General features: G+C 44.7%; 1 protein-coding gene across 5 annotated transcripts; it reads right to left on the bottom strand.

Moving 5' to 3' along the window:
- Window positions 1-2,498: 2,498 nt before the first annotated feature.
- On the bottom strand, window positions 2,499-8,973 carry FCRLA (Fc receptor like A). Of its 5 annotated transcripts, XM_008074705.1 has the most exons (6): window positions 8,619-8,973; window positions 5,755-5,772; window positions 5,317-5,469; window positions 4,750-5,016; window positions 3,998-4,282; window positions 2,499-2,841 (listed from the first exon to the last, which is right to left on the bottom strand). In XM_008074705.1, the coding sequence occupies exons 1-6, from the start codon at window positions 8,746-8,748 to the stop codon at window positions 2,540-2,542; spliced, it is 1,155 nt and encodes a 384-aa protein (XP_008072896.1). In that variant the 5' UTR covers window positions 8,749-8,973; the 3' UTR covers window positions 2,499-2,539. The 5 variants fall into 5 exon arrangements, with proteins under 5 accessions (XP_008072896.1, XP_008072897.1, XP_008072899.1 ...); XM_008074706.1 differs by lacking the exon at window positions 5,755-5,772; XM_008074708.1 differs by lacking the exons at window positions 4,750-5,016; window positions 5,755-5,772.
- Between the last annotated feature and the right edge of the window lie 290 nt (window positions 8,974-9,263).

Here is a 9,263-nt window from a genome sequence, read left to right as displayed (position 1 = left end):
TTTTGGAAGAGAGAGTGACTAGAGTTTGTATTCAACAATGGCCAGCGATTTAATCAATCACCCCTATGTAATGAAGCCTCCATAAAAGCCCTGCATGGTGGACTCCAGAGACTTCCTGGGGCAGTGAAAATGTGGAGATGCTGGGATGGAGTACTCAGAGGGCAGCTCTGCACCTCTTCCTACACACCTTGTTTGTTTCAGAGAGTACATTGAGCATAGCTACATTGGAATTTCTGTTGATTATAGAACCCTAAAACTATACAAGCCATAAACCAAACCCAGTGTAAAAGTTCCTCTTTCCTGTCCTCCTTCCAACCTCTCCAGACTAGACAGAAAAAGATAATAACTCTCTCTCTCTCTCTGTCTCTCTGTCTCTCTCTCTCTCTCTCTCTCTCTCTCTCTCTCTCTCTCTCTCTCTCATCTATATCTTTCTTTAAACTTTGTTCTTGTCTTCCTCATCCCTGAAGATGGCAGATTCTCTCACTGAGGCTTCTAAGCCCCTGACCTAGGTTGGGTCCCCTGGACAGAGTCTGGAAATTTTGCTGGTGCCAGACATAACACTCATTCTTTAAGGTCCAGCTTCATTTCTAACTTCTTCAAGATGCTTTCGCTTACTATACTGGCCTAAATCAACTCAGCCAAAGATACTGAGGGCTTATATATACCTATTAAACTAGACACCAATGACACAACAGGGAACAAAGAGCTCAAGGAACATTCTCAAAAAGCTCACCATCTAGAGAATAGAAATAAGATAAAAAATTAAAATGCATGTGATGATAGAGGTGCACGTGTACACATGGATGAGGAGTACAGAGGTGACATTTATCTCAGCCAGCTGCATCCATTTTTTCCTTCCTTAATCTCTGATAACTTTTACTATATGTAAATGAATTCCCTGTTTAGCAAGAGCGTACAGAATGTATTCATGAAAACTAGCTCTCATTGGCTAAGAATGTACAGTAGTAGTCCAAATATCAAAAAAATGGAACCACAATGGAGTTATATATGTCACTAAAAAAAAATTTTAGAGAAAAATTGATTAAAACAAATATCTAGCCGGGTAGCTCAGCCTGTAATCCCGTGCTTGGGAGGCTGAGGTGAGTGGATTGCCTAAGCCCGTGGGTTCGAGACCGACTTGGGCAACTTGGCAAGACCTCATCTCTACAATAAATTTAAAAAATTAGCTGGGCGTGGTAGCGCGCACCTGTAGTTCCAGCTACTTGGAAGGCTGAGGCGGAAGGATCACCAGAGCCCAGCAGGTCGAGGCTGCAGTGGCCAGGAGCAGCCACTGCACTCCAGTCTGGGCAACAGAGTGAGTCTCCAACTCAAAAAAAAAAAAAAACCACAAAATAAATATCTGCTGCTCTGACAATGTTGTGCTTGCTTGATTACATATTTCTGAGGCCAGTAGAATCCTGTGGATAATTTTTATATACTCTGTGTTAATTGTGTTATGTGTAGGGTTATTACCCCACCCCAAAATCTAAGTCCACCATAGGCAGAAGCACTGTCTTATGAATATTCTTAACATAATATAAACTCAGGTATGTAGCAGTGACCAATTGCCTTAGTTTAATTGGGCTGCTATAACAAAATACCATAAACTGAGTAGTTTACAAACAACAAAAATTTATTTTTCATAGTTCTATAGACTGGGAAGTTCAAGATCAAAGTGCCAACAGATTTGGTGTCTGATGAAGCCTCGCTTTCTGGTTTGTGGATGACTCCTTCACACTGTGTCTTCGATGGTGGAAGAGTGAGTTAGCTCTTTGGGGCATTTAAAATAAGGGCACTCATCTTAATCATAATCATCTTAATAAGGACTCTGTGCTCCTGATCTAATCAGTTCCCAAAGGTCCTAATACATTAAACCTTGGGAATTAAGATTTCCACATATGAATCCTGGGGAGACACAACATAGACCATAGCACCAACTAAATTCTAGCATGTAAATAAAACTTGCTGAATGAGACAGGAAGGAGATAATAATTAGAAGCCCCAACCCAGAGTCCTACACTTAGGGCTTTGTTAGGCTGTGATGGCTTAGCCTTGGCACTATTGACATTTTGAGGCAGGTTATCTTTTGTTGTAGGGAGCTGTCCCATGCATTATATGACATTGGCAGCATGCCTGACTTTCTACTTACTACATGCCAGTAACACATACATCCCACCCCCTCTCCACAGGGTAATGACCAAAATGTCTCCAGACATTGCCAAATGTCCCTTGGGGGACAAAAGTACCCCCAGTTGAGACTTCTGCACTAAATCCTCCAGATTCTGTCAGCAACAGAAGGAAGTTTCTGGTCTAGAGAGAGTGGAATTGTGTTGTCATGTAGTTAGGAGAGAATAGACATTTATAGCTAAACTCCAATTAACACTTTGTATAAATGTACTTATACTCAGCTGTCTCCATTATTCTAACAAAACACTGAGACAGCTTGTAAAACTACTTATGCACGTGTGCAGGACAGGAAGAAAAAAATAGAAAGGACTGGATTCATTGGGGTGGTTGAGCAATATCATAGGTGAGTTGTTTACTTCTGTTGGGCAGGAGCCTTTGTGGACCCAGGCTTCCCACGGCCAGACAATTCCCTGAGCTCCATGACCAGGTGACCAAGGAGAACTCTCACATCCTGCATGTGTTTCAGAAGAATGCCCATCTGGTAATGCAAATGGAGGTCTGTCACCCCCAGAGGAGAAGAGAAGCCTGGATCCTCAGAAGAAGGGGTGGACAGTGGAGGCAAAGGCTTAGGGGGATTCGTGGAAGTAGTTCCTGGAGCAGCTGATTTCTGAGGAGCTGGATTCAAGGTAGGAGACGCAGTAGAGCTGAAGGGACCTGTATTATAGGGCAGGAGGCATATACAAGAGTGAAGCCTGACTCTGGTCCTACCCTCATATCCCTGGTCATTCTTTCTTGTTCTCTGAAAATGGCTGTAGGGCCTAATGGCCTCAGGGACTTGAGGACTCTAGTGTCCCTCCTTATCCAAATGTTGGTCTATCTCTGCTTAAAAATCTTCAGCAATGGTGACTCATCATTAAACAGCTACAACTACTAGTCAGTTCTTCCTCTAGCAAGGCAGAATCGAATTCCCTGAAGCATGGATATGGTAACTGGTTCTAGGTTAAGCTCTTTATTATGTGTAACCTTAGTCTAATTCCTTGTCTTTGTGCCAGTCTTCAGCTTTTGGGTTTTGTTTGTTTGTTTGTTTGTTTGTTTGTTTTGAGTTGGAGTCTCACTCTACTGCCCAGGCTGGAGTGCACTGGCATGCTCATGGCCACTGCTGCCTCAACCTTCTGGGCTCAGGCGACCCTTCCAACTCAGCCTTCCAAGTGGCTGAAAACACAGGAGAGGGCATCACACCTGGCTAATTTTTGATTTATTGTAGAGACGAGGTCTCATCAAGTTTCTCAGGCTGGTCTCAAACCCCTGGGCTCAGGCAATCCTTTTTCCTCCACCTCCCAAAGTGCTGGGATTACAAGTGTGAGCCACCATACCCGGCTTTTTTTCTTTCTTTCTTTGCTAGCCTCCTGAATCACCTTCTCTTTAGGATAACATCTCTGGCCCCTTCCCTTATTCTTCATATGACATGGCTTCATGCCCCCTCATTATCCTGGACACCTCCTCTGAGAGTATTTCAGGTCAAGTGTGATCTTCTTAGTGGTGGCTCCCAGAACTGAACATAGACCCCAGGCCACCTCCTCTTCATTCTAGATTTTATATTTCTATAAATTCCTAGAGATGATGTGAGGAGCCCGTGGTGTACGGGGCAGCAAATGTGGAGTTGGCTCAGGTCTTGGGTTAGCGAGGTATCCACCATGATCTGAGGAAAAAGTTCTCTATTTGTGCTGTGTGCCATCACCAAGGACTCTGGTTTGCTGTTACTGCCTCCTCTGGGTTCCTTCTTAACCTGCTCATACTGAACCCCAGCTCATGGGTCTGTTCATCCTACCTCCGCCTTTCACACACACCAGACACGTATTCACTAACTCACCCTGCACCCTGATCTCCAGCTGGGGGCTCTGTTTCCAAACTTGGTTGTCCTCAGTGGCTGCTTCACACCAGTATGACCCAGAGTGTTCCTCTGAAGCTGTGAGAACCTGGAATTCTGAGGATAGACTCCTGCTTCGCACTGTCTGTCCATCCTTGTAGAAGGTAAAGAGGAGGCGGGTGGCTAACCTCTGCAGAGGCAGCTTTGTCTGACAGCTCAGGGTCACTGGGTTTCCCTCTTGGGGCTCAGCTGAAGGTGCAGCTCTGAGAACCGGGACTGGAAACAGTTCTGAGAGAAAGATAGGCAAGAAACAAGAGCTCAGCCATGCTGTATTCAGATAGACACATGAGAGGTGAAAAACCCTGGTCACTTTTCCTTTCCCTTGTTTCCATCAGGAATGGTATCTCCTGGAAAGGGTCGACTTGAACCTTTCAAGTTCTGTCTTTTCAAGTAAACAGACTAGAAAAAATCCAGAGATGTGCAAGTCTGACAATAGACACCCAATCAGTGAGCACAGGTAACACCCAATCGTTAAGCACAGATCTGGGTGGTAGGAAGCATGCTGGACTCTGATTGGGACTGGATGGCTTGAGAAGGTAATGCTCACCGCTCCTGAAATCCAACATGGGCATTTGCCAGCAACTTGCTCCTTGTGCCTTTCATGATCTCGCCACCTCTAGGCCAAAGAAAGACCTTTTGGGCTCCTTGCTCCTCTTTACCCTCCTCTGCCATGAAGAACTGCCTCTGGCTCTTACCTTGAACTGTGATAGCCATGGCAGATGCTGTTTCTGGGCTCCCAGGACCAGGGCTCTTGAAGATGCCACTGCAGTGATAGTGCCCGCTGTCTGCCTCTTGAACCATAGCGATGGAGAATTCCCTGCTAGGCCCAGGAGGACGCAGGGCTGAGCCATCTCGGTAGAAGGTGACCTGAGTCAGTGGCCAATCTTGCCAGGCCCGGCAGTGCAGAACCAGTGGGTCTCCTTCGAATATTGGTTTGGCTGGACCTTGGAGGATCAGCCAGTCTGTGGCCCAGAGAAAGAGCTGGGTGTCACCCACTGCATCCCTTGAGAGCTCTCCCAGGGATGTCTACAATAATAGACTCTCCTAAACTTCCTCTGAGGACCCAAGTAACATCCCTGGTTGAGAGTATGGAACAACTTGACTAGATCCTAGGCCTGAGGTCACCCTGGTTGCTTTGGGCTGAAGACTGGGAAGAGAGTACCTCATCCCATGGCAAGTTTCCTAGGGGCACCTTCCTGAGAGGACTGTGAGGCTGAAAGGAGGGGTTTGGGGGCACTGGTCAAGGCTTCCCAGGACCTCACCATAGGACACAATCAGATGGAAGGGTTCACTGAAAGTGTAGCCCTTGACCTGGAAACCAGCTTCCCTTGGGCCAGTCAAGTCATCTTCCCTGTGGCAGCTGCTCTCCTCAGTACTGACAGGTCCTTCACACCGCAGAGTCTTGAAACTGGCAGCTGAAAAGGACATGGCCCGGGGGAACCAGAAAATGATGCTGCAACTTGGAACAAGAGGACAGGAAATAGCACTCACAAGAGTTCCTCCCTCTCCAGGGGGAATCATCCTTTTTAGAATAAGAATAGAATGACACCAAAACCCCTCCCCTCCCCATCCCAGAGACCTTTATAAGGGTCTCAGAGGGATAGTTTTGACCTTGGTTCACTGGCATGGAGGTGCTCTTAGTGAATGAACTATTGTTGGGAGAAGAAGGAATGGAGAGAATGAAAGAATGGTGAACTCACCAGCAGGACATCCAGCAGCTGCTGGTGCAGGAAACCGAAGGTGGAAGACAAGGGTAACCCCAAAGCAGGTAGGCATAGGACAGAAGGGAGAGACATTGAATTCTAACATTCACTGGGTGCCAGAAACTGCTAACACTTTCACACATTATCTTACTTAATCTTTATAAACTTTACATGTTTGTGACTTCATCCTCATTTTATAAACCTTTTTTTAAAATTTTATTTTATTTTGTAGAGACAGGGTCTCGCTATATTGCGCAGCCTGGTCTTGAACTCCTGGCCAAGTAATCCTCATACCTTGGCCTCCCAAAGTGCTGGGATTACAGGCATGAGCCAACACACTTGGCCATAATTTTATAAATCTTAAAGAAACAGACTTAGAAAAGTAAAGTAACATATTCAAAATTTAAAAAGGAGAGTAAGGAGTGGAGCAAGAAAGTTTGGTGTGTCTGAATCCAAAATCAGTGTTCCTTTTACTCCACTGTGCAAACGTGGTCTACTTCAGTCCTCAGATTTCCTCAGGGACTTCCTTCCATATTCTCATTTTTCCCAAAGTTTACTTGGCTCTTCAGCCTTGGATATGTTATCTACCAAAGAGCTCTCCACCTTAATGTCCTCTGCCCCTTGAACTTTCCCTAGCAATGGCAGAGCCCTTTCTCTGTGTCTCCTTCTTCCTTTGACCACCTACTCCCTTTCTGCACTGGTAGCTGTGGAACAATTATTTGCCTCTGGGTTGAAACTCAGGGATTTTTCACCAGATCTCCTCAACCTATCTCTTACCTCCATGCTATTTCTTCCATCTCTGTGACTGCTCCTTGTCCCAATCCCTCTCACCCTCTCACCCTATGAATAGCAGGACTATTCATATACGCTAACCTCTTTACTCTGTCATTCTTTCCTGTCCCACTCGCCTGTATTCTCTTCCACTCCTAATGGCCTGATGCTCTTCTTTGACCTTGTAACATCCCTTATCAAGGCCCCTCTTCACTTCCTGCTTCTCATGTCAGTACCAGGTATTTTCTTTCCATCTTCTCTCAGCTGCCTTCACTACTCTGCTACCTCTTTTCAGTTCTTTCACTGTCACTCAGCTGAACTCAGCCTCCTCTCCTTTGTTCCTTGTTAGGAGTAAACTCTTGGTGGGCTACCAGGCACTCAATAAAGTTCAGGTAGTAGGTATTATTATTCTCACTTTACAAATGAGAAAACAGAATCAGAAATATAAAAAATTATTTTCCGTAGTGAAGTGGAGCTGGTAAATAGAGGAGAGAGTTGAAACCAGAGTATCTGATTCCAAGTCTGAAATTCTTGCCACAAAGCAAAAACAAGCAAATAACAACAATAAAAATTGTCTCTACCCACAAATAACTCTCAGTTTGGTGGAAGACCCAGGAAGATGAGAATATTATTTCAGCAAGCATAGAAAAGTAGTTAAAAAAAAAAAGAAAGAAAGAAAGGTATAACAGGCAGCAGAAAGGAGAATTCAAGGAAAGCTTCTTGCAGAAGATGGCACCTAAGCTGAGTCTTTAGAGAAACCTATAAGTTTGTAAGGAAGAGGGAAACAGAAGATCATGGAGACAGCTCATTTCGGGTAGAGATAGCAAAGCCTTGGAGACAGGCAAGAGTCTGGTGGGTGAGTGTGTAAATAAAAACTAATTGGGATTAATGAGGTCATAAATTGCAAGGCTCAGAGGATGGGAGAGGAAGTTGAAGAGGTTTAATAGGTGCCCGGTTGTGGTGGGTCTTTTGTGTCCCAAGGAGCTTGGGCTGGCAAGCCTGAATTCTAAAAAACACTGACTGCAGGGTGTAGAATTCATTTCAAGAACACAAGACAGGGACAAGGAGATTATTTAGGAAGTTACTAGACTAACCTAAGTCACAGAGAATGAGGGCTTGTCCTAGCACAACATTAGTGATGTTCCAGGAAAGGGGTTGTTTCTAAGAACAATTTAGGAGGTAAAATTTGCCAAGCTCGATTGATTGATCAGATGTAGAGAATAAAGGAGATGGAATAGTCTAGGTTGTCACTCGGTTTTCCAGCCGGATGTCAGGATGGTTGCTGGTGCATTAGCTGAAATAGTGGAAGACGCATTAGGAGAGGTGGGGGTCAGGAAGACAGATGAGTTCAGCTCTGGTCACATGGTCCTGAGATACCTGTGAGACATGTGGATAGATATGTCTTGTGAGAAGTTTATATTTGAATGTACATCTCAAAAGTATGATTGAGGTGGGGATATGATTTGGAACTATTAAAAAATATACATACGAATAAGCTCATGAAGATTGTGTAAAGAAAGATAAGTAGAGAGGCAGGCTGTAACTACAGAGAACACTAGCGTTTAAGGAGAAGAGAAAAGAAGCTACCAAGGGACCAAGAGAAGTTCATGCGGTACAGGGAGAAAATGGTGCCATAGAAGCCAGAAGAATAGAGAATGCAAGAAAGAATAAGTGAGCAACAAAGGTAGCAACAGAAGAGTCCAGCAGGATAAGAACTAAAATGTGCAATGAACCAGTCAACATGGAAGTATTGCACTCTACGCAATGCAGTGGAGCCAGTCTACAAGCACCAAGAAGTAAGGAAGCGATGATAGCAAGTGCAGACTACTTTTTCAGGTTACTTGTCTTGGAAGTGAAAGAGTTGAGAATGCCACTAGACAGAGCATCATAGTCAGAGGGGACTTTTAGAAGAAAGAGGCTTGAAGATTTTCATATTCAGAAAGAAACTGTCTTATACCTACCCTCCCTATCCCACTTAAATGCTGCTTCTTTGAAGGGCCGAAATCAGTGAACTTTTCTTTCCTTCGAGTCCTTTCCCCAAAGTCAGGCATAGCTCCATTCCCACACCAGTTCTGAAAAATGTTACTTACCCATTAGCATCTGGTCTGCCCAGAACATAGCAGGCAAAAGGTAGAAGGCCCAGGCCATGAGGACACAGCCCAGCTTCATGGCGATTCTGTTTATGTCTCCTACAAACCCAACACTGATTTTCTTCAACATGAAACCTCTCAAATTAGAAAAGAGGAAGTAAATCTAACTGTCTCATCTCCTTGCATCTGGGGTCTGTTTTCATCTTCAAGTTTGTGATTGCCTTCCACCATCCAGACTTGGCCAAACTAGTTCTGGCATCACCTGCGTCCATAGGGCTGTGGATGAAATTATAGCACTTTCAATTGTTCAAGAATCCCCTCACAGAGCTCAGAGATCTTCCAAAGCATGAAATTGGCCTTCATGTACGCTCTTGGAAGGATCCATGCAACAACCATCCATTTCACTGGTGAGGCAACTGGGGATGGGAGATGGGAAGTTGTTTGAGGGTTACCCAGATAAATCTCTGGAGAACCAATGATAAGAAGTCAAGTGTCCTGCCCCATCCTGCTCTAAGGCTTACATGTTTCTAGTGTCCGGTATGTTGTAACACAGAGGAGGAAGAAGATTGGTGTCGCACCAAGTCAGATATCAGATTAGTCTCCGGTAGGCTCTGACTATCCCAAACCCGCACAAATTTCTCTAGA

This window comes from Carlito syrichta, unplaced genomic scaffold, assembly GCF_000164805.1.
Source record: "Carlito syrichta isolate Samal-C Ts95f unplaced genomic scaffold, Tarsius_syrichta-2.0.1 Scaffold317098, whole genome shotgun sequence".
NCBI lineage: Eukaryota > Metazoa > Chordata > Mammalia > Primates > Tarsiidae > Carlito > Carlito syrichta.
This window is presented reverse-complemented; position numbering and strand designations above follow the sequence as displayed.

Bases quoted from the DNA above. Each gene is read 5' to 3' on its own strand.
- FCRLA (XM_008074705.1), bottom strand. From the start codon at position 8,748: ATGTTGAAGAAAATCAGTGTTGGGTTTGTAGGAGACATAAACAGAATC. The intron at 5,017-5,316 runs GTGAGGTCCTGG...TCTGGGCCACAG, and splicing joins CCATCTGATTGTGTCCTATG to ACTGGCTGATCCTCCAAGGT. The intron at 2,842-3,997 runs GTGAGTTAGTGA...CCTATAATACAG, and splicing joins GCTGGAGATCAGGGTGCAGG to GTCCCTTCAGCTCTACTGCG.